Source organism: Drosophila innubila (assembly GCF_004354385.1).
Source record: "Drosophila innubila isolate TH190305 chromosome 3L unlocalized genomic scaffold, UK_Dinn_1.0 0_D_3L, whole genome shotgun sequence".
NCBI classification, from domain to species: Eukaryota; Metazoa; Arthropoda; class Insecta; order Diptera; family Drosophilidae; genus Drosophila; species Drosophila innubila.
The window spans coordinates 19,233,290-19,258,068 of NW_022995376.1; the positions used below are offsets into that span (position 1 = coordinate 19,233,290).

Here is a 24,779-nt window from a genome sequence, read left to right on the forward strand (position 1 = left end):
CTCTGCTAAATATGTTAAACACAATAAAAAAAAAATTCCATTAAATGACAGGTATATTATTCAGTGCTCCGATCTGGCTTTGTAATAATATTTAACAAGTTGAATTAATTAAAATACCTTCAGCTCAAATGAGAGTATACAAAGCAATCGCAAGTCGCCATTTATAAATCAAGCTTTTGATTTGTTTAATAACGTTCGCTTTGACTTTGCTGATACTGTTAACGGTAAAAGGGCAGTCGCACAAGAGGGAGAATGAGAGAGCGATTAGGAGTGGGAGTGGGAAAGAGCGTACGAGCGTTCTCATCGTAGCTGTCGACTTTTTTTTAGTGGTACTTCGTGTTTTTTCTTAATGAAGTGCTAAAATCAAATCAAATCAAATTGTCGTGCTAATAGAAGCGATGACGCTTTGACTATACCGTCATTATTGTTATCGTACGTTCCGCTGCCGCACTCCACGCTTCACCGAACGGTTCTTAACACTAAAGGCGCAAATGTTATCAGTAAACACGAGAGCAATAACAAAACAACTGTTCAGCGAGCAATCTAGGGGGCGCCTTAAACGACATTCCAAGACGCAGCCGGAGCACATGCTGCTACCCAGGGGGGAACTTACAGAGTTGATTTTTAGACCCTGTACCTAAAAAAAATTCAGGGTCTATTAAGGTTGGCAAGAGAAGACTGCGATTTTTGCCACGTTCCCTGCAAATATTAACATACCTAAAGATTTCAGGTTTGCCTGATGCAAAGCTTCGATCGGATTAGAAAAGTCGAAGAACGTGACCCATCTTGGTATGCTTTGAGACTTTGTCCCCGCCAATCGAAAAAAAAGAATAATAAGGGCAAGGACTCAAAGTTTGCGTTGTGTGCTGAAATTAACATTGCGATCGGACTTTAAAAATCAACGAACTCTGCAGAGTGCAGAAAGGAAGAATTGAAGCTAAGTATATAAGTTAAGTTGGATGTCGAACAATGTGTTTGGCTTCTTGGTCCAGTCTATAGTTAATAAACAAGGGTAAAAACAAGAAGTTCTTTTACTTTTATTTTTGTTTAACAATATGTTAGTTTTTAATTTGATTTTGAAAAGAAAAAGTACAGGGTATCGTACAATGGAGTTTACTCCACTAGCTATGGATGTGTGTATACATATATGTATATAGAATGTATATTAGAGTGCACCGATTTGTATGGGCCAAAAAAAAATTGACAAATGGTGCCCCACATTCGTAATCTTCTGTAAATTCAGAAGTCGGATCATGACATGATTGGTATCAAAACTCGTGTTATGACAAGGACCTTCAAATACAAAGACAAATTGTCTTTAAAACATAATTTTCGTCCTTGCAAAGACAAAAAACGCAAAATATTTCAACTTAAAATGCGGGAATTAGGAATTGATTTAAGAACTATGGTTTCTTAATAAAAACATCTTAGAATTGGCCGTAGATCACGAATATGGGGTACCATTTCTTTTTTCTTTTTTTTCGAAAAAATCAATACACCATAATGTATATAGCTCCACCTATGTATATACTTATGTATGAATGAGTATTTGAGTAGTTTCGCCAAACAGTTGAATGCGCTTTTATGGCATACAATGATAAGGTCCCTGGGCTCAGGCAGCTGCCGTGCATAATAATAATGCAATATGCATAGAATAGTCATAATGGAAGCAATTAGTATTGATCACAAGCCAGCCTATTGATTGGCATTAGGGCGTGACAATCACTCAATACATATACATATAATTTACATACATACATAAATATGTGTCTATAAATAAATCAGGGATTGTAAAAAATGATTAATTTTATTTGTTTTAAATCAAATAAAATCAACATCAACTTATAATCATTCAAGAAACAGAATAACAACACCATAATGATCCTTTCAATGAAATATTTTGCATTTTCGCCTTGATTTTAAAATTATTGGTTTTTATGGATTTTTATCAATAATAATGAATTTGTGCCTTATTTTGTAAATACATTTTATTTGTTCGCTAAAATGTTATGATTTTAGTGCGATTTTAAAAAAAATTAATCAAAATCAATCATCAATAATGAAAATTCTGAAAAATCATAATGTAATCATTATTATGTAATTTTTATAATTACGTTCACAGAAATAAATACATCACTTTTACAGTAGCGATTTTTCTATACACCTCGTGCCACTGTGAATCAGGCTATGATTAAAACAATAAACAACAAGCCGTTATAAATAAAATAAGCACAAATAGAAATATTCATTGTAATGAAACGTAAACAGGCGATATTGAACAAAGTACTTACAAACATACAATCAGTATCATCATGCCAATAGGTAGCTTTTGCTTTAAGCCAAACATAACCTTACTTTCGCTATAGTGTGAATGGTTGCAAAGCCGCGTGCACATGCGCGATTCTAGAACAGGCATAAAGAGAGTGAAAGAGTGAAGGAAAAGCATAACAACACTATTGTTATTTGCCTTGTCAATTTAGTAAAATGACTTTTTAACAGACTGTTTAAATATTTGACGTCTTTGGCAGATAAATAAATACGTCATACTTGGGAGCTGGTAAAGTACCGGTTGATTTTTTCAAAAGAATGGTTCGCTCTACAACAATAGCCAGCATTGTTACTGCTGGCACCACGAACTGATAACAATTCAACAAATAAATAGAAAATACATACATAATCATTAATATGATGAATCAATAATTCGGTCGCAATGCGGTAAAATTAGAAATGGTAAATTGCCTCTAAATCTGTAACGTTTGCTTGCTTTCAAACTGTAGCCAAAACTGCCTCTCAAAGTGTTTCAAAAGCTTTACTCACAAATAAAAAGCTCAAGCGCTTTGGCTGTGACTCCCAAACCCTAGGCTAGCTTTATTTATACATTTACCGAGTTGATACGTCAGCTAAACGTGATTTATCCAAAACCTGTTTGACTCACAACTTTTTAAGGTGTTTATACTATTTAGCTTAGTGTTTAAGATTTATAGCTATTTTTGTTTTTTTACAATATATAACTCCAGTTGTATGTGGAAGTTTTTGATTTTGTAATAAATGTATGCTATAATTTAAATCTACTTTGCTAACTCACATTTAGCGTTCAGGTGCATTAAAAAGTTTATAATTGCGGTGTAAGTCAACTAGATTCCATTAAAACCGACTTAAGCTGACGTATAAACTTGATAATTATTGACTACTAAGATGAAGGTACAATAAACATTTCAATTTTATATTCTATTGGTACGCAGATAATCTTCGTCATCATCGTCCGCATCCTCCACCACGCTGTAGGAACTCTTGCCCTCCTTTCCCTCCTTGGCCAGATGCGTCTCAAAGAACTCTTCAACGGTATCCGTATTCCATTTGGTTATTGATAGCGTCTCTTGCACCTTGCCGGTGGAATCAAGCAGCTTGACAATGGGATCCAGACCACGAACATATTTAATTTGCAAATTGGGGAACTTTGCCGGCCTGCCGCTCTGTATAAACGCTTGTATTTGCGGATATGCCCTGAATTTGCAGGTGCACACCTCTAAAATTGCCTTTGCATAAGTTCGCTGTGCAGCCGGTTGTTGGTCCTGAGTACAACACTGCTTGCAATGCGGTCTATAACCGATGGAATTTGGTTATTACTTTGTAATATATTATTAAACATTTACCCACTTTAAAGTTTCCAAGCCAAAATCATCTAGTTTCTCACAATTGGAGCACATTAGCTGCGTTTTAATGAAGCCCAGCTTTCGGCAGTCAGCCGCCGTGAATTCAGCTTGAGTTTGGCACTGAAAAATGTAAAAAATCAGTAAAGGGCACTCTGGTGCAATCCAGGCTACTTACGCATAGTATGGCTAATACTGAAAATATCAATAAACTGCAATTTCTCATCTTTAATTACAAATTTTTATTAATCAACCACGTCGTTGTTTACAATTTTAATCCAGTGTTAAGAAACTAAGAACAAGCTAACTTTTTTAGCACTGACCGAGACCGCAATGGAACAGCTGATTACAAATATGGTGGTGCCAACTTGTCTTAGTAGTCAGGTGAACTAAAATTTATCATTATTTCTAATAAAAAATTTTTAAGTTCTAGCTTGAAAAAAGGTACAAAAATTCAGAACACCTTTTTTCGGAAATGTAATTATTTTTTTAATTAAAAAAAATCAAACCAGATCGGTAAATCTAACAGTGTGGCAGCCTTTCGGTCGGGTGGCAGCATTTGGGTCAGGTGGCGACGTTGTGGGTACAGAAGAAGAAGAATGTGGCTCACGTAGTCGCATTTGTTTTGTTCCGTCGAATTTTACATATTTAAAAATAGTAATTGATAAATAATTACAATTTTTCCAAATTGTAGACGAAAAGAAAAACAACGTGCGGCACTTTCGTTAATTGTTGGCCCAAGAGAAACAACAAACAGTATTCTGTGTGCACTCGGTACTATTTATTTCTTGGCAAATCAATAACTGCATTTGTAGAGAGCGAACGCGCTGCGCAAAAGTGAAAACTCAATCAACGAACGAACGCATAGAAAAAAGGTGAATAATAAATAGACAACCTAAATCGGTATACGAAACACAAATTCGATTGTTGTAAAAATAAAATTAGGCATTGAGTGTGCCGAGTTCTTGATGATGTTGGGGTAGCCATAGAGAGCACAGAAATAGAAATATGTAAAGATGGGGGAAAAACAGCTCCAGGGGAGCAACTTGAAGAGATGTGTATACACATGCATATGCATACATACATATATATGTTTACGTGAGGCGGTTTGTGTGTGTATGCGTTTGTTTGTGTTTTGATTAGCGATCTTATAATCATATATGTACTATATTTGTTGTTGATCTTGCGCCACGGTGCTAAAATATTGTTCATTGCAATAAAGTGTTGTGTACTATTTAGTCGCAAGACTTGTTTATTCAATTCAAATATTTTTTAAACAACTTGCCCTTGCCCAAAAACAACTGGAGATCAGAAATACAGCTTTATAGAAACTTGTTCTTGTTCTTCCCACTCCTCTGCTTGGCTAACGGTTCTTTCTAGCCGTGTGTATATAGAAATGCACACACATGTAACGTATCGCATGTGTGCATGTGTGTGTGTTCATTCAAGTTGCGTGAAGCTGCAACAGACAGACGGAAGCTGCTGCTTAAGGTCGCTCCCTCTTCAGTCTTCCATTCCATTCAGTCAACTTCCGCCTCGGTTCATGTCTCGTTTAACTGGTTTATAGGGCGCAGTTGCATGCATGCATATGAATGTGTATGTGTGTATGTCTGCCTGCATCATTCGCACCTGCTGCATGTGCCGCTAAATTGCAGCTGTCGTCCCTCTCAAATTTCTTATCAATACGAAATGCGAGACCTTCAAATTCTCTCAGTATTTTTGCTATTTCTCGTCACTTTTAGAAACGCCTTTGTTACCCAAGAGACACAACTATTAAATGCCTACGTACCTGCCTAACACGTCATGTACCTATGTACATATATACCTACACATGCACGTGCATTTGTATATGTATGCACAGTGGCTCACTGTATATGTATTATAATTATATGTACAGCCTATTGGATTTCTCCTACCCACGCCAAGTGTTAAGCCTTCCTCTTTCGTCACCATATTCGTCTCTCTTTACCTACGATTTTTTTTTGCAATTTGTTCATAATGAGAGTAAACTGATACATACATATGTATGTATATGTAGTTTTCATTCAAATGACTCAACTGCGAGTGTGTTGTCTTATCAATAGACTTTCATTGTTATTGTTATCGCCTAATCTGCGATTATTATTTCGCCACGCCACAACAAGAACAAATGCAGGCTGAAATATATACACAACATACATACGTAGTCAGCTGCTCGTCATCTGGCTTATAATTAATATAACTTACTCCTATGTATGCATGTGTGTGTGTTACAAGAGTACTGCGAACTGCATGAACACACAGTCACAACCAGCAGTAATATGCGTACATTTAAAGTACTCGTTTAACGATACCGTACTAAGAAGAAACAAGAACAAAGATGATATGAAAAAGGCACGATCAGTTCAATTATAATAAAATGAAATAAGGTTAAACATAAATTCACCTTGTCTCCTATTGCATGTTTGTCACATTAGGTACAAGTGTACTAAAACTAAACTGTACATCCTTACTATACTTGTACTAAAATGGTACAACTTTTGTTCAAAAAGCAGTGCACTTGTACTAAAACTAATATGGAGTACACTGGTGCTAAAACAGTACACAGTTTGAGAAGTAGTAAATTTGTACTTAAACTACAATTGTTCAATTTTTATATAAGAGCAGTACAGACCAATACCAAAGTCACTTAGGTTAAAATGGCACACTTTTTATATGAATAATAGAACACTTGTACTAAAACTAAAATGGTGCACTTTTTTATATAAAGAGCAGTTAAATTGTACAAAAAATTATACAATTTATCATCTTAAAGGTCTTACTATAGTGTCTGCTGTGTGTATTCATGTAATTGTTTATATAAATGGTTATGAGCCTCCTATTGGGTATTACATCCACTGACCATGCCTTTATTGGTCTAAAACACGCACCGCCCACATCCCCGCATACAAATTAGTACCCGCATTCGAAACTGAAACTGAAATACGAACAAACTGCGCATTTGCGTGTTTTTCTTTTTTTTTTAGAATCGGGTATTACTTTCGTTGATTTTTGCTAATTAGGCCTAAAAACATTTCTTCACGCATTTCTTGCAACTACGAGTATTTGAAGTTGAACAACAAGTTATTCAAATACATATGTATTCACATGGCTTCAATTGAAGAAAAAAGGTCAAACTAATTGCACTCATTTATTTATTTATAGTTGTCTCGATTTGTGGGTTGTTAAAGTCAGTTGAATTCCATTTGTCTGACACCTTTCTCGTGCTGCGTTTATTTCCTAACCATTTAACGACTCACTAAAGTGTCGTTAATTTCAAGGACTAACAACAGGTAGCTAGTGAGTTAGATATGGAAAAAGAAAGCTGTTGACTAATTAAATTAGAATGCGTGTGTGTAGACTAAAAACGCAAAAAATGAATCACAAAGCTGTTTAGGTAGGTAAGGGTATTTGCTAGTCGTATACTTTTGATTAAAGCCAGTTAAGATATACGTGTTTTAGTTCAAGTGCGCATTGAACCTGGCTGTGAAATGTTCCGAGTGTGTTTTGAAAAAATAAATGTAAAAAAAAGTAATAATAATTAAAAATAATCAAGTGCAAACTGTGTAAACATCTGAGCCAGGTAAATAAACTGTGTAATTCGTATCTTAGTTTGTTCAAATTTAAATTGTTTTTTTTTTTGTTTTTAATGTCAATTAATAAGTTGCTTTGTTATTTTTCACTTAGGTCGATACCCAAACCAAGCGGGGCGGGAAAATCAACGCGAACAAGAAAGCTTAGTGGAAGAGAGAGAAAGAGAGAGGGAGAGAGAGAGTGTGTGTGTGAATGAGATTGAGGGCAAGGCTGGCACTAACACACACACACACACACACACACACTCGGCACAACTCACACAGATACAACATTTTTATGAATTTTTGAGTTGAATTTTAATTGCACTTTGCTTTTGTTTTGTTGCAGCAAACGCACCAAAAAACCAAAAAAAAAATAAAAGAAATACAAGACTTGGTTAACATACACACACACAAACACACATACATTCCCGCCACGTTAACTGATTTGCTGCCATGTGCCGCTAAGCCAAATTAATGATAACCAAGATGATGAGATCTATGCTGCTTGCCTGTGCTGTACTGAGCGTTTGCCTGTCGCTAACCGTTGCCTGCTCATCGCGTGCCATATCCAAGCCACGTCCGGAGGCGCCACCAACTCCGCCGCCGGATAATGTCATAGCATTGACAACGCCTTCGCGTCCGAACATCACATTCCCCATCTACCACTGTCCGCCGACATATGCCGCCTGGTATTGCCTCAATGATGCCACCTGCTTCACCGTGGAGATTCACAACGAGGTGCTCTACAATTGCGAGTGCGCTTTAGGATTTATGGGACCACGTTGCGAGTACAAGGAGATCGATGGCTCCTACTTGCCCACACGGAATCGTGTCATGTTGGAGAAGGCGAGCATTGTCAGTGGTGCAACACTCGCCGTCATCTTTATGGTCATGTTCTGTGTCGTACTCTATTTGCGACACGAGAAACAGGCCAAACAAAAGTTGCATGACAGTGGCACCACCGATGTGGCTGACCTGGGATTCGAGAATGCCGGCGCCGATGAAGTTGATGGCCTAAAACCATTGCGCATAGCGCGACGACCATTTGGGCCACATCATAGTCGCATTTTAAGCTTGGAGCAGGCCTATCTGCAGTCGGCTTCAAGCCACGAAAGAGCAAGGCATTAAACTACAACTAACAACAACTGCAGCGAATGTCCTTTTACTTCTTTAACCTGTTTCTGTTTTAACTGATTTTGTTTTTTTTTTATGATTTGTAACTTTGGTAACTTTTTAACCAACTCGATATAGTATTAAGCTATAGTATTATTAACTGAACGCTGGAAATAACGCAATGCAATTTTGGCAGCTAGCCGCCCATTTGAAACTAATTTAATAATTATTTAAATTAATTATATACAGTACTATTTTATGACGCCGCGTTAACAATTAACGTTAAATAAAAGCGAGAACAAATCGAAAAACTAAAAGATAAAGCTGACTTTTATATAATTCAGATGATCTGCTCGTTTATAGCTTCTAGTAATAATTGTATTTAATAATTATATATTTATTAGTTGTTTGTTATTCTTTTGCAGCTATGCCACACAACAACCAGCAGCCCACAGGGAATGCGGATGATCCTTTGGGTCCGCCCAAGGCTGACTTCAGTGCTCCGCCTCCGTACGAACCGGATGCAATGGGTCATGGTGGTCAACAGGTGCCCATGACGACGCAGTTGCCCTCGCTGGCACTGACCACACACGGTGCGGATGCGGGACAGCCGCAGAGCGAGCTGACATTGCCGCAGGAGATGCATGGCAAGTTGCCCACCTACGAGGAGGTGCAAATGGAGAAATCATTGAACGGAGAGCTACCGCCCGCATTTCTCACATTGCCATCGACGCAACAGTTGCCGCCACCACCAAATCCGTTGCTGCCACTGCCGCCAAATCCGCTGCGCGATGGTCCCGGCGGAGTGCGATCCGCTCAGCCGGCATTAACATTTATTGCCATCGATGCCAGCGATCCGGAGAACAGTCTGTCCACGACAGATAACTTGCTGGGCACGGACATAATGTTCATTACAGCTTTTATGGTCGCATTTCTGTTCAACTGGATTGGATTCTTAATGCTCACATGTTTCTGTCACACAATTGCCGCACGTTATGGAGCACTCTCCGGATTTGGTTTGTCGCTGGCCAAATGGACGTTGATTGTGAAGCACTCGACGGATTTGGCATCGCATGAGAACTCTTGGCTTTGGTGGTTAATCTGCGCCTTTGGCTTTCTCATTGCCATACGTGCACTCATTCAGTATGTGAGCATTAAACGCTCCTGGCGACTGCTCTCCGCCTCGGCCCAAGAGCGGCTGCTCTTCTTCTACTAGGTGCGGGCGCCGTCGCCTTCGCCGTTGCCATCAACGTCGTCGTCGGGTTATGTAAATACGTTAAGTGTGCGAGTTGTTTGAATCGACGATACGACGGCGATTGCGATTGCGATTGTGTTTCCCTCCCCATTTCTTTCGATCCCAAAAAAATGGAAATTTACTGCAAACTTACTATTGGTTAGTGTTTCTGTAGTTACTATGTTAATTAGCGCAAGTTAAATCCACAAATCAGTTTAAAAACAAAACTAGCATAATAATGTTGTTTATGTAATTGTCAAGCATATCAACATATCAACAAAAGACGCGCACAGATTAGTGGGAATAGAGAGACGCAACGAGGATCACTTGGATCCTGTTTTGCTGCACCTTTGAGCTGTTTTTGGGCCATCAAATTGATGTATTGTATTGTATGTATGTAAATGTGTGTAGCTTCTACTATTTTTATTTAGTAGCGAAACGAACTGTTAAAGTTCCACTTTCCACTCGAAACAAAAAGACACAACACTTAGAAGAATACGCCACCATATTTTTATTGAAATCTACTTTATGATGTGGTACTTAAACAGTTACACAAAGGCCAGCGGTAATTTTGCTAGATAAATACACAAAACTATTATAATTAATATAACGTTTATAATTAATATGTTTAATCCCTTTGTATGTAAAATTGAAATATGCATTACAAGGATGCATTGAAAAAATATGCGTCAGTTTTATGCAAATTAATAAAGTAAAGAATATCAACACTCCATTACTTTACTTTAACGGTCACAATTTGAATGTTAGCGCGCTTACAAATGCCAACTTTATTGAATGAATTTCCATTATCGAAAAGTCAAATCAATTGCTTAGTGTGGCAGCACTGCCAATCAAGGTCGTAGTAATAAAAACAAACCAGATCGGCACTTTTGTTCACTGAACTGGTCGTTCTTCAGAGTTGGCGCGATATACGACATATTTAAATTTAGCTATTGAAAATATAAAAATACCATAGCTTTGCAATGAATTAATAATTTTAAGAAAATTTAAAACTCGAAATTACATAAAATTACGGTAAGCAGTTAAGTGAAGGCTTGTGACTTTTGATCCCAAGGGGAGAGAAGTTACAAATTTAATTCTGAAAAACAAAAGATATTAAAAATGCAGACAGTTCCAACAAAAATTCTGCAAAAATTTCAAAATTCTAGCTTTAAAATTAAGAAGTTGACAAAAAAAAGGTGAACAATTTTTAAGTTACCAATTTTTTCATTTGACCCAAAGTGGTGCATATTGCCAGATCGGTGACTTTAACAAGGTGGCATCCTTTCGGTCGGGTGGCAGCATTTGGACCAGGTGGCGACAACTCTAGTTCACAATTACTTTTACAGCTCATATAAAGTTGTCTCGTTCGTGTGTGAAAATATATTTTCACAACAGGCGGCCATCTTTAATTTAGAAATAATTTAATAGAAAAACGTGTGAAATAACCAATTTAAATATATTGCAACGCGAAGCAAAACTGCAGCAGGTTCGATAACGTAAGTGTACAATACAATATTCGAATAATTTCTCTTGCTATGAAAATTTTCAATGGTGCTTTGTGTGTATCTGTCGTAGGATTTTTCCTCAATCGCCTGAGCCCGGTAGCCTGCAGTCTAATTATTGATTTTTTATTGCTGCTATTTGGTGCTCAGGGAAAAATGTATTTTGTATAATATAAATTTTTCGTAACTATAATTTAATATTCTTATGCAATATGTGCCCTTGCAAAAGTACAGTAGCTGTAATTATTAATTATTTACTAAATGCAAATAATTACAGATGCAACAAAGCTAATTATAAGTGGTGGTGGTGTGGGAGAATTGATAGTATTTGCTGTTGTGTAAATTCATGTCAGTTTTTGTATAAAAAGCAAAGAAACATTTTTTTTTCATTCGCCGGCTTCTGACTCAGCGCTTGGTGGTGTTTTAGCACAAATACAAACGCACACGCACATATGCCCGGATTGCCGAGCCGCCATCTTAATTTTTTCTAGATAGACATTCACCTTCTGTCATCTCTTTTCTCGCCACTTTTTCTTTAGCCGGTTATAATATTAGAGTGTTGACGGTTTTAACAAAACCAGTTTTCTGTTTGAGCGTTTGGTGTTCTCATTTCTCTTAACGTTTTCTGCAAAAAATTGAAACAGGTATCATCATCATACATGCATATGCCTTGTATACACACTTCATGCTCTCACTGTCAATGGGACGCGTTTTATGTACTACCCTCATTTGTGATGATGCTTTGTTTTGTATGTATGTGTATGTATCTGTGCTTGGGTCGTGCACCCCTAGATACAATACTCACATTGCAGATACATGTAAACAAATTGAGAGTCGATTTGATCAACTAAGAGATACTTTAAAGTGCCAATTTATTTATTATAATTTGTAGTTCTATTTATATAACCTTTTTATTACATTATAATTACTAGTAGCTAGCAATAATTAATCAATAATCACTGCATTAATCAAAACATTTATAGATTGTTTTCATGCTTTTTTCATATTTTGTGCCGTTATTTTTTTTCAGCAACTTTTCATTTTCATTGCATTTCGCTTCATAAACGTACGCTTTGTAAATCCACATACACCCTTACTCACCTGCACCCAGACAATACACATATATTCCAACTCCCAACAATTCCACAAATCCTATCAAAATTATGGCCAGGTATGCTGAGTGTTTTAAAAAATATGTTATAATGTATCTGCATCTTTAAATAGATTAAAAAGTTACAATAGATAATCATGTTAATATAATATGTACTGAATTCTTTTGTTACAGTGTAAGGATCAACGGCAATCCACAACAACATTTGGGTAACGGCAACAACGTAAAGGGAAACATGGCATTCCGTGGTAACCAGAATCGTAACCGTAACTTTGGCGGTAACAACCAATACGGCGGCCCAATGGGCTCCAATCGCATGGGCAACATGAACATGTCACCCTGGGAGTCGCAGAATCCCGGCGGTGGTCAATTCGGCAACAACATGCGCCAAGGTGGCGGCCAGATGAACGCCCAGGCCATCAACTTGGCCAACAATTTGCTGAACAACCTGTTCAGAAACCAGAATCCACCATCTCTGTTGGATCTGCCACGCGGTGGCATGGGAAATCGTAATCAACGCGGCGGACCGGTATGTATATTGAATTTCAGTTGCAAGAACTGAATTCCTTTTCATTTTGTTCCTTTTTTATCTCTGGTGGATAGAATGCAGCAGAGTTTAACTTCGATTTCTAAACTTCTTATGCTGTCCGAGCATAATTGTCAAATTAATCTTAAAGGTTGAAGTTTCTAACATTTTCTAGTTCTAATCTGATTAAACTTCAAGACATAATTTATTCTACTGTTCTACTCAGATATTCAATTTAATTCAAAGTTAATTAAACTCCTCTACGGAACTTTTGTTTCACCCGGTAGTCTTTCCTTTAATCAATAAATATCGAATGAAGTAATACCCAAAACTCCTGCTAATTCTATCCACTGAAGAATTAAAAAAACCCTTTTTTGTTATATTTTTTTTGTTATCAAGACACAAACTTTGGCTAGCTCTGTTACTTAAGCATAGTTGTTGTATATTTTAAAAGCAAAACAAAATACTAATAGATTGTAGTAAAATACTAAAAACAATTCAACAAATTTGCGACAAAGAGAACCCTGCTGATATTGTATAAAGATTGTACAATATGGAAATTGTGTATGATGGAGGAGGAGAAGGTTTTCGACATAAAAAGCATTTATTCCATTTTAAATGCAAATTTTATTTTCTTTAGCTAAAAAATTGCACAATTTGTTGAATTTCCTTGTTTGTACCACGAAATATAAGTACCGCCAACAAATGTTCCATTTAACGATGAAAAGAGTATGATGACGATAAAATGATTAGATAATTTTTAAAAGTAATTTTATTGATATTTTTCTTATTAGATGTATTTAGGCATTTAATTAAATTTTAAAATAATTTACAAAACCAAACAAAACAGCAACATAAACCAAATATCGAAAAATCTTTTGGATTTTTACAAATTCACCAGTTTTCTAATTTACCAATATTTATTTTTATTCTCTTCTACACGAAAACAATAATATTCGATGCTTGTTTGAAACAAACAATCTCAAAAACGCAAATCGAATCGAATCCAAAAACGCATTTCGAATGCATCGATTGTGCCTATACATCATATATATATTTATATATCTCCGTATATTATATATATATATATCAAATGCTGATGTCTCCGACACGTTGTCGTCACTGCGTGCATTCATGTGCTTGTTGCTGTTGCTGGGCAATGTTGCTGCTATTATTGTTGTTGCTTCTGTTGCTCCTGGTGTCTGCCATCGTTGATACGACGCGACTTTTTGTTGATGATGCGTCACAACAATATTTTTCTGTTGCTTGTATTGTCTTTTGGGACAATGTATATGCAAATTATCATTTGTTTATTTTTATTATTATTTATGTGTGAAACTGCATAATAACTGCCGATCCAATGAAAAATTAATATGAAAACATAATTTCAATTAAAAATCCAAATAATTTCATTCATTTTTGAAAACATGGCAAATTTTGCGGCACTTGCAACATGCAAACAAACAATAAACAAACAAATAATATGCAACGCAACACACAAATTGCATAAAACGCAAATGAAATGCACAAAAACTGTACAAAATGTAAACGATGCGATGTCACTTCCAATGCGACGCCACCGATTGATTGATTGATTGATTGAACTCTTCTAATCTGCTCTGCTCTGAAACTGATAACCGATCCGATCTGGTACTGGTACTGATTGATGGTGCAACTGCAACTTGCAATTACAAATAACAAAACAAATATATATGCAAAAAAAAAAAACAAAAACAAACAAACAAACAAAATCAATATACAATATACATCGCCACTCTTCTTCAACGTTCCTGCTCTGACCGAACTCACTCGAAATCGATATCGATAACCTTATTTGGTTTCCATGCCCGCCTGTCTGTGTTGATCACAATGTCCAAACACCTCAAAATGCCACGCGCCGCCACGCCAACGACTTCAACAACAAAAAACATCCCCGTCGACTGATTGCGCGACCGTCCCGCCGATTTGACCAATACATCTGTTTATATATGTATTATATCTATTATTCTTCTATATATTTGTGTGTATCTTTAAAAAAAAAACAAAACGAATTTTTAACTTCCATCCACCCCACAATTAAATGCAAACTTATTCCAAATCACCAACCAAAACATTGTAAATGGTTAATGCCATATATCTCAACTCGTTTGCTATTATTATATTTATAACGACAATGACAACGATATGTAATTGTAAATTCTATAACGATTGATCTTTAATTGTACCATATATCGATATATTGATATCGATCGCACGATCTATTCCATGTATTCCATGCATTTCCATTAATTACGAATTTACAAATAATTGAACAACAACAATTTATATATATTTATATCACTATCTATCTAAAATTCCTATCAATCTACCAACTACTTAAATGTATTGTATAAATATGTATGTGTTAAAACAAACATAAATTATAAAGATGGTCAATCGCGGTGGCGGTGCCGGCAATCGTCTCAATAATCGTCGTGGCCAAGGAGGTTTCCAAAATCGTGGCGTTACTAGTGGTCCCAAGCCCCCCCAAAAGCAGGGCGCCGGCGGCATTCGTAAGCAGAATGCTTTTGATCGTGCCAAGAAACTTTTGGCTAAAAATGCCAACACTAATAAAAAGAAGGAAATTACTCCTGGCGAAAAAAAAATTGAGAGGTAAGAGTACAACTACAACTACTTTAAAATCAAACAAAACAAAATAAAAAAAATAAAATTCCAATACAACAATTACCAACCAAGAGCGAAAGATTGCTCAATTCGCAATTTTTCTACCCACAAAAATATCTACAAATAACTTTTTATCAATGCATCAATTTTTCTCAACAAAACAAAATAATAAATGCAAATACTTTTAAGTACTTAATTTCCAATTTATCTATTGCATTTGATAATAATATTAAGTTCTACAAAAATAATCACAAATAATTTCCTCAAATGGATGACGGTTTATAGTCCTCTTTTTTGAATAGAAGAACCCATCTTTTCTGGTCGTTGGCGTCTGTTAGCGTACCGGGTTGTAGTCTGGCATGGATTGATCAACGAAATATTTTCGGATTTATGTTAATTGTTTATACGTATCTTTAATTACATTTTGCTTTTGTTTTGTTGTTTAGTGCTTTACATATTTTAAAATCATTTAAAAGACATTCGAGTTGGGGAAATTTAGGAACTTAATCAATCTTTAGCTAATTGAGAATAATAGTAATATTTTTATTGATTTTTTTTAACTTTTTGTGTTTAGAACGGTCCGATAACATTGGCAAAATGTCCATAGTTTTATCTAAATTAATCTACTAAAGCTTAAAAGGGGGATATTTGTTTGTGATGCCAGAAAATATTTCTCATCTTTCAATTCTAACCAACATTTTAATATCATTATTCATTAGTTTGGGCAGATCTTTTCATATATTGTATGTATCTATTCCTAACTAAAGCATTTCAGCGTGACTTCTATACTTGCCGCTGATATATAGCCAACCACGCTACCAGACGCGCATTTTCCATTTAAACATTGGTGACTTATAAAATTTCTTTTTACTCTTCCCATATACGTACCATGTTCGATAAGTAGCAGCATGTCCAAGGAATCACCGTACGCCAGTGTGCCCAATGATATGTTCTACTGTCATCTGTGCAAGAAGCACATGTGGGACGCCAACTCGTTTGAGAATCACATCAAGGGACGCACTCATCTGATGATGCGCGAGGGCATTGAGGAGAGCTACCGCCTCAAGGCCAACATGATTCGTCAGGAGGCCAAGATCGCCGAGCAGCTCAAGTCAATTGAGTTTGATCGTTTGAAGCGTATGGGCAAGAGCAAGCAGCGTCAGCTGGATTATTGCACCATGTGCGATCTGAATTTCCATGGACACATTTCGACTCATCGTAAGTCCGAGGGTCATTTGCAGCTGAAGAAGTTTTTGCATCCCAAGTGTGTGGAATGCAACAAGGAGTTTGCAACACGTATCGATTATGACACTCATTTGCTGTCCGCTGATCATCTGAAGAAGGCGGCTGAGAACAACACTAAGGTCGGCGAGCGCAAGCGACAGACTCTGCCCATCAGCACCGCTGAGGAGGAGACACGCGATCTGCGTCCACCACAGAAGCGCAAGAAGAAGCCCGTCAAGAAGGATGGTGAGGAATCTACCGAAGCTAAGAAGGATACTGAGGATGGCGCCGAAGGCGAGGAAGCTGAGGCCGATGAGACTAAGGAGGGTGAAGAAGCCGCCGACGAAACCAAGGAGGGTGAAGATCTCAATGAAAGCCAGGAGGAGGAGGAGGTGGCTCTGCCCGTTGATCCCGAGGATTGCATCCTTGACTTTGCCGAAGGCGATGAGATCCCTAGTGAGGTGGACACCCGCCTGCCCAAATACAACTGGCAGCGTCCCGTTGGACCTGCACTCATTTCGAAGCTGGAATGCTTTGAATGCGCTGTCTGCAGCAAGTTCTTTGACACAGAGGTCACTGCTGAGATTCACTCGCGCACAGCTACCCATCATCGCAACTTCCTCAAGTTCATCAACGAGAAGTCTAGCGACACCAAGATTGCACAAAAGCGCGCCGCCGCTGCCATTGAGGAGAATGAGCGCAAGAAGCGCAAGGTTGAGGAGTCCGAGGCACCAGCAGCTGAGGGCGCTGCCGAAGAGGCAGCTGAGGGTGGTGAGGGTGAGCTCTATGATCCATCGGAAGCCACTGGCGATGATGAAGATTTCGAGATGAATGAGAATGCTGAGGGTGAGGAAGAGGGTGGCGACGAAGCCGCTGGCGAAGAGAATGGTGAGGAGATGGAGGCCCAGGAAGAGGAAGAGGAGGAAGCCGAAGCAGAACCTGAGCCGGAACCAGAGCCAGAGCCAACTCCAGTCCCAACACCTGCACCCGTCGCCCAGCCAGCAACACCAGCTAAGCCCGAGCCAGCTAAAACTCCAGCCAAGGCTGCACCAGCAACACCCGCCGCAGCCGCCGCCACACCAGCTGCCACCACTCCAGCTGCAGCTGCACCTGCAGCTGCAACATCTACTCCTGCGGCTGCTGCTACTCCAGCCGAAGCAGCACCATCGCCAGCAAAGAAGCCCCGCGCCGTCGCCGCTGCTGCCGCTGCAGCTGCTGGCCCCAAGGCAACGCCGCAACGCAATCGCGCGCGTGGTCGCTACAACCGGTACTAGAGAGGGCAGCAATACCTGGGCATAAGACACAATACACAATACAATACAATATAAATATATAATTAACCATAACTTAATGTTATGTAAACATTATTACTATTAAACAACTTTTCACACATTTTCGAGATCCGCAATGCAAGAGATTTAATAACGGATTCTTCGCATCTCAAAAACAAAAACAAACAATCTAAAATATTTTCTTCTTAGTGACATTTTCACCTCATTTTGCATAAACTTTTTGTAATGGACACAGACATGAATCATAGATATGGATATTTGTCCAGATATTTTGTCTCCGATTGCAATCAAGACACAAATAAACCACATATAAAGAAATAAATCAATATTAACGAAAAACATTCAAATTATATGATTAAATTTAAAAATAAAAACTTACTTGTACACACAAATATTTGCTGGTCTTTTAAATGAAAATTTATCTTTGGCTTACACTTAAAATATTTATTAATTCGTATACTGTAAGTACATGCTATTATAACATTAATCAATAATTATTGTACGAATTGTGTGCATATTTTGAGATTATGTGAACGTTGGGTGGAGAGGGGAGTTGTTCACTTTATATGGAGTATGTTGCAGTCCTGATATGGTTATGGCTTAAGCTTAAATGTGACAGGCAGCTCCTTCAATTGAACTCCGACTGAAGGAATGTGTCCACCATTGAGATACTCGTTATAAACTGAGGGTCAACTCTCTTAATACATCTATGTACATTAGGTACGACCGAAGAGGATCCACAGTCAGTTAAAGTTACCGTCGAGCGTGTGCTGCTCCGTGGTTGTGGTGCGAATGCGACTCTGATCGCTCTGGGATCGCTGCAGACGACCACCGCGCCAACCACAACGCCATCGCTTGATGCAACCGACTAGGGACCAATTGATGCACTTGGTGCGCGACAGCACGTAAATGTATGGATCCAGGGTGAAATGTATTGCCATCAGAACATCGGCAAACAGAAAGAATACATGTTTCTTCGGCACACGATTCTCCCGGATGGCCAGAGGTATGGCGATCTTTGCAAGAATAGAAGAAAAATCAAGAAGTTGGATTTATTTTGAATTAAAATAAGAACGCTTAGCTGCGATTTACCCAACATTAAAGTATCCTAACTTTCATAAGTACCCAAATTATATATATTTTTTTAAATTTACATTCAGAATCAAATCAAGATAAAAACAAGTGGGAAAGGCTACAGTCGAGATCCCGACCATAGGATACCCGTTACCTATTTCAATGTATATTAAAGTACTGTAGAGAAATTTTTAACTAATAAAAACTACTGCATACTTTTAGGTGATTGTATTGAATAATAAATTTATTAATAACTTTGGTTAGCTATTACTCTCGTTCTACTTGTCCGATCTTGCTGCGGTTAAGTGAAATCATAAATAATATTAATAGATAACGTTATTTACCATAAGATAATACTTAAAAACTGTGGGTGTGGTGATTATTCGCGATTTGCGGAAGCGTAGGGGGGCGTTGCTTATATTTGAAACAAACTTGATCTGCGTGGGGTATATAGAAATCTGTGAGGCAAATTTGGTTACTCTTTCTCTGAGATCCTTTTGTTCATACAGACAGACAGACATGGCTATATCGACTCGGCTATTGATGCTGATGAAGAATATATATATTTTATGGGATCGCAGAAGCCTACTTCTCCCCGTTACATACATTCCAACGAACAAATATACCCTTTTACTTATTTTTTAAGAACGGGTATAACAAGTGGGAAAGGCTATTTATATAAAAGTACTTTAAATTACTATCTAATAAAAACTACTGCATACTTTTAGGTGATTGTATAGATTTGATTAATTTATTTACTAATAACTTTGGTTAGCTAATACTCCCGTTCTACTTGTCCGATAATTTTTAGGTAACGGGTATAAAAAATGATAAAAATCAGTTAAGTTTTAACAAAGTTATAAGTTGTGATGTAATTATCGAAAAGAAAAAGATTCGGGTTGTCGATCAATCGGAAGAAATTTACTTTTAGATTGTAAGTAATATCACTCTTATATACTTTGAGTACTGAGTATAACTACAATTGTATGAGAATGTCTTTATTTTTTTTCTGATACTAACCATTTGTGGCATCCAGCAAATGACAAAGGATAAGCTCAGGAATGCCATTAGCTTGGCAAACTTAATCTCATCGGGTGATGTTTGTGACGTCATGGTCACGCTGTTGCTGTGATGGAACTGACGTGGCGGAGGGACATTGTGATTACTGAACTGGGTCTGGTAGAGCGTTGTGCCGCTGCTGGTCTCCGGATCGATGCTGCGCACACTCTGCTCCCTGTTGACCAGATTGTAATGCATATGACGCTTAGTTGTCCGACTGCGTCCGACAATCCACAATACGCGTGCCACAAACAAATTGCAAACGACAATCACAACGGCCAATAAACAACCTGTGGAGATAATGAGAAGAATAAGCTATTGTCGGAGAAAAGAAAGGAATGACATAGATGATTCTTACCAAAAACCATAAATAATATAGAGTAGGAGTTGTTCATTATACCAGTCGCATCTCGATATCGTATGCACTGTAATTTATCCGGATTCGATTTATCAATGTAGGCGCCAAAGCCAAAAAATGGTAGAAATGTGACAATGAGCGCAACCACAAGAATGCATTGAATGGTCCTCTGGATCAGCTCGTAGGTGATGTGCTGCAGTCAAAATGTCCACTTTAAATTTAAGCAATTGCTTGTAGATTTCTAGAACTTACCTTGTGATAAATGAAGGGACGTGCCAGGGCCATGCAACGTTCGGCGGCCATTACGGCGGCAATACAGCCGGAGCTGACGCCAAAGAAACGCCATACCACATGGGCAATACAGTTGAGATGCACAACAGACTGCGACTGCTCCTCCACTTTAAAAATGCTATTGAGCAGAGCTGCCGTAAACATGCCCAACAAACCAACCAAATCATTTGTGGCCAGGCAGCTAAAGGGAAGTGGGAAAAGAAAGGAAGTGGGGTTAGTGAGATTTTGTGAACAGGTCAATAAATTAGCTTAGGAGAGCGTTGCCTTTGAAGACGTGCTCGGATGTGTAAAGGCCGTGCTTGTGCTCAACATTTCTCTAGGCCTTTTGGGCTCGTAAATATTGCAATTAAAGTTTTCCACACAATAAATTCGTTTAATGATGTCACACTTATAAATCGCTTAACCTTATCGATTGCCTGAAAATTGCGTCGTATTCGCACACTTGGCCAACTTGAACTGACCAGGCACAAGTTGGTAACGAGCTTTTATTACCGTTGAGTAGTTCCTCAATATCCGGAACAGAGGTTTGCTTTGTTTTATTTATGTTTCTTTTAGCCTAGATATCTGTCACTACACTACTGTTTTTTATACAATTATAACCTTATCACTATCTATCAATAAAAACATTCGACAGTCTAGCTAAAAATGTACGTACTTTCGTATTCTAATAGTGTTCTATACTGCAACAATGTTTATTTTATGTAAATTAAATTTAAGTTTATGATTTAATGATTTTAAATTTAGAAAAAAATTTGGAATATTATATTTACTTTAAAATTTACACAATATAAACTTAAGAATTATAAAATAATATCAATCACACAGGCAATCAAACTTTTCGCACAGTTCGAAAATACGGATTGTATCATAAAATTAAAATAAATAAACATATTAATAAAATATCATATGAAGATCGCAATAATTCACATTTATAGTACATATGATTCATATTTGATGAAACGTTTTCATATTTATTATTTTTAAATTAAGCTGTGAAACATAGCTGTGCTTCTATAAAAATTCTATGTAAATCATTTTTAAACTTCCTTTGTATAGAATTTATATTTAGAAAAGTGTATTAATAGATACATCGCTATTTGACAGATTGCTCCCTCCACTTGGGAAGTTGCATTAGAAATGCATTTAAAAAGAGAAATATATGAGATACAGTTTAACTGATAAAATGATATATTATCTCTATTGATAGGCAAAGTAGAGGATGAAAGAGTATTTTATGAGAGTATTTTTTTTTAGTAATACTAACTATTTTGAGAAAAAAATACAAACACTTTGTCTGTCTCTGCAAAAGCACAATATGGTTTTTTTCCAGAACTAAGAAAAATGGAATGTCATTGGAAAATGTCATAGTAAAATCATTTGTCTCAGCAGTGAATAATTTTTTTTTTTTTTTAGCTTTCTAGTGTCTAAAGAAATTTAAATTTGTGTGGTTTACATTTTGGAGGGAGAGCGACAAAACTAAATATCAGGGGAATGCTTTAGGTAATTGTTGAACTAAACATTTGAACATTTGTGTAACCGCATAACATCAACAACGCGTTTATCCCAAATACTATATATGTTTACACATACTCGCATCTATAGATTAAGTCGCAAATTGTAATTACAAATTACAATTTATGGTTGAACTGTAAACTTTTTGTGTATACAAACTGAATGCAAGATTTTTCATTATGGCGATTGCAATTGACAAGTGAAAACATTTAAAGGAAATTTGCGAAATCAATGGACAGCAACAACAACAAGAACAATTCATGAGTAAATTCGCCTCTTGAGGGCATAACAGTACTGTCTATAAATAATGCAAAGTCAAGTGCCAATCCTAGCACACATATTCATCAATCAAATTAAGCCAAGATCAAAAGCTGTCTTGTCACTCGAGAACACACACGAGCACGGCAAGGATAATTTTATTAGATGATGAGTAGATGCGATGGGGTGGAATTTATGAAGTATTCTCAAATTGCTGTTCTACGCAGTTTACTGATTTGTTTATTGTTCAAGCGTAAATTAAATTCAATGCGAAAATTGATGCTGGCAGCGAGGACTTAACTTAATAGGATCTTACGATGATAAATGAAGGAATATGCTCATAACTTAGTCTGTTATCTAATATCTGGTTTGCTCGGATACATTTAGATACTTGTAGTTGTAGCTAAATCCGCACCGTACAGATAAGATAGACGCAATTGAAATTGTATATTGCCGATTGACGAATCGATGTTGGCTCAAATGCAAATCGGACCCGCACAATGTCTAGCAAAGTTGAATAAACCTCAACAACTGCCATGAACTCGCAACACTTGACAACTATTACCACACACCAATTGCATGTGTATGTGTATGTGTATGCGTGCATATGCGCATTTATTAACTTACCGCAACATGAACGTGTATTTGCTGTTTTTGTTGTGCTTTTTACGCGCCAAAATAATTAGAGCCAAAGAGTTGCCCAGCACTCCGAGTCCCAATACAATAAGACTGCTAATCAATCTTCTGGGATTCTCATATAATTTTGATTCAACCGAAACTGTACTATTTGTAGTGTTAAACATTTCCACTGCAGGTGTTGTGGCAGTGTATGCCATTGTGGCAATTGTGTTTTCCATTTGGAAACTCGTGCCACAAATATTTATTTAATTATTTTTGAAATGGTCAACTGTTTAAGCTGTAAAGTCCAGCTGCCACTGTGACACTCGAATGGAAACTGGAAACTAGTTTCGAGCTAATGATCGAATGCTATTTGGCCAGTTAATCTGATCATTAAGCAGGGATTGGCCACAACAGGTCACAAATATTTTTCAAGAGTTACGCACGCGCGATTTATAGGAGCACTTTTATATATTTCTTTAGCACTACGATGCAACGTCTCCGTGCTTTACGTTTCATGCACCGTCTGCAACGAGTCGTCGATTTATATTGACGAACCGAAAAGTCAACTACAACGACGACGACAGCACTGATGACAACGACGGCGATAACGACTGCGACAAACGTTGACGACAACGGCGCCGGCTGCTCTGCAACTGTCGGCTGCTGTTTCTATTAACCGCAAATCTAGTGGGTGGCAGAGTTCCTTGCCGACGCCGACAGCAACAGCGACTGTGACTGCGACTGCGACTGCGACAGCAAAGCTCAACAGTTGGCACACGACGACTTCGGCACAGGTCGGCAAGTGTTAGCGACGCGTCGGGTCGCTAACTACGCTGCTGGTGGTCGGCCTCCCTTAAACTTCGGCCCTGGCATTCGAAATGCGCAGCTACTGCCGGACGACGCGTCGCGACGTCGACGTCAACGTCAACGCTGGCGTCAACTGCGGCAGCAAACGCGTGTGCGGGCGAAATAGTTGGGCGAATTTTTAATATTAGAATACTCTATAAATTTAGCTATAAATAAAACCATATTGGCAAAGTCAACCATCAAATGAGTTACAACAAAGTCGTAGTAACAGCTGCTCCAAGTGATGAACGCTCCCACGGGCTAATGATATTGATATTGTTTGATAAGGATAATTGTAATCAACAGACATTTAATGAGCTTGATATTACACCTAAAAAGCTTTCTATGTCGACCAGGTTGGAGATTAAAACAGTTTCAAAAAGATAACCAAACGATCAAGTCAATTAAAGATCTGTGCATTCTATATTAAATCGCTTCAAATACGTTATTTAAAAAATTTGACGTTTATTTGAACAAAATTCTATCTTATCTTAAAGTTTCTTATTTTTCTCTTATTTTTTACTATTACCTAAAGATATTAGGAAACGTTTAAAAAATAAAAAGCAAGTAGGTGCACTTTTAATGTATTTACGGAATTACATTACCGTGTATCAATAAAATTATTAATTGTTAAAATATCAAGTTTGTAACTTAAACTTAGCAAAATTCTTTTGTTCCTGACTGTATGTAAAATAAGAAATGCAGAGTATTTATTAGTCACATTGGGTAGTTGATTTGTTCTTGCTGGTCGAAACATAAGCAATAAAATTGTTTTTGATTTTGTAATATTTTTCGATGAACAGTTCGTGCCGCAGCGGTTTGTAAATATCATAGCAATATAGTACTTA

General features: G+C 37.4%; 5 protein-coding genes across 7 annotated transcripts; 3 read left to right on the forward strand and 2 right to left on the reverse strand.

Moving 5' to 3' along the window:
- Window positions 1-2,841: 2,841 nt before the first annotated feature.
- Window positions 2,842-3,980, reverse strand: LOC117788467 (selenoprotein F). Its single transcript, XM_034627246.1, has 3 exons — window positions 3,829-3,980; window positions 3,658-3,773; window positions 2,842-3,600 (listed from the first exon to the last, which is right to left on the reverse strand). Exons 1-3 carry the CDS (start codon window positions 3,874-3,876, stop codon window positions 3,222-3,224), a joined length of 543 nt encoding a protein of 180 aa, XP_034483137.1. The 5' UTR covers window positions 3,877-3,980; the 3' UTR covers window positions 2,842-3,221.
- A 406-nt stretch (window positions 3,981-4,386) lies between these two features.
- Window positions 4,387-9,722, forward strand: LOC117786980 (NEDD4 family-interacting protein 1). Its single transcript, XM_034625415.1, has 2 exons — window positions 4,387-4,525; window positions 8,782-9,722. Exon 2 carries the CDS (start codon window positions 8,784-8,786, stop codon window positions 9,570-9,572), a length of 789 nt encoding a protein of 262 aa, XP_034481306.1. The 5' UTR covers window positions 4,387-4,525; window positions 8,782-8,783; the 3' UTR covers window positions 9,573-9,722.
- LOC117786981 (protein spitz) lies at window positions 4,390-8,675 on the forward strand. The gene is made up of 2 exons (XM_034625416.1): window positions 4,390-4,525; window positions 7,590-8,675. Exon 2 carries the CDS (start codon window positions 7,718-7,720, stop codon window positions 8,369-8,371), a length of 654 nt encoding a protein of 217 aa, XP_034481307.1. The 5' UTR covers window positions 4,390-4,525; window positions 7,590-7,717; the 3' UTR covers window positions 8,372-8,675.
- Window positions 9,723-10,937: 1,215 nt separating the features above from the next.
- Window positions 10,938-18,213, forward strand: LOC117788828 (zinc finger protein on ecdysone puffs). 3 transcript variants are annotated; one of them, XM_034627711.1, is made up of 4 exons: window positions 10,938-11,089; window positions 12,381-12,735; window positions 15,161-15,384; window positions 16,298-18,213. In XM_034627711.1, the coding sequence occupies exons 2-4, from the start codon at window positions 12,442-12,444 to the stop codon at window positions 17,892-17,894; spliced, it is 2,115 nt and encodes a 704-aa protein (XP_034483602.1). In that variant the 5' UTR covers window positions 10,938-11,089; window positions 12,381-12,441; the 3' UTR covers window positions 17,895-18,213. The 3 variants fall into 3 exon arrangements, with proteins under 3 accessions (XP_034483602.1, XP_034483604.1, XP_034483601.1); XM_034627713.1 differs by lacking the exons at window positions 10,938-11,089; window positions 15,161-15,384 and adding an exon at window positions 12,157-12,266 and having other exon boundaries at window positions 16,301-16,465; XM_034627710.1 differs by lacking the exon at window positions 10,938-11,089 and having other exon boundaries at window positions 12,384-12,735; window positions 16,301-18,213.
- A 122-nt stretch (window positions 18,214-18,335) lies between these two features.
- On the reverse strand, window positions 18,336-23,718 carry LOC117788829 (prostacyclin receptor). Its single transcript, XM_034627714.1, has 5 exons — window positions 23,092-23,718; window positions 20,656-20,875; window positions 20,404-20,596; window positions 20,007-20,335; window positions 18,336-18,928 (listed from the first exon to the last, which is right to left on the reverse strand). Exons 1-5 carry the CDS (start codon window positions 23,319-23,321, stop codon window positions 18,656-18,658), a joined length of 1,245 nt encoding a protein of 414 aa, XP_034483605.1. The 5' UTR covers window positions 23,322-23,718; the 3' UTR covers window positions 18,336-18,655.
- Between the last annotated feature and the right edge of the window lie 1,061 nt (window positions 23,719-24,779).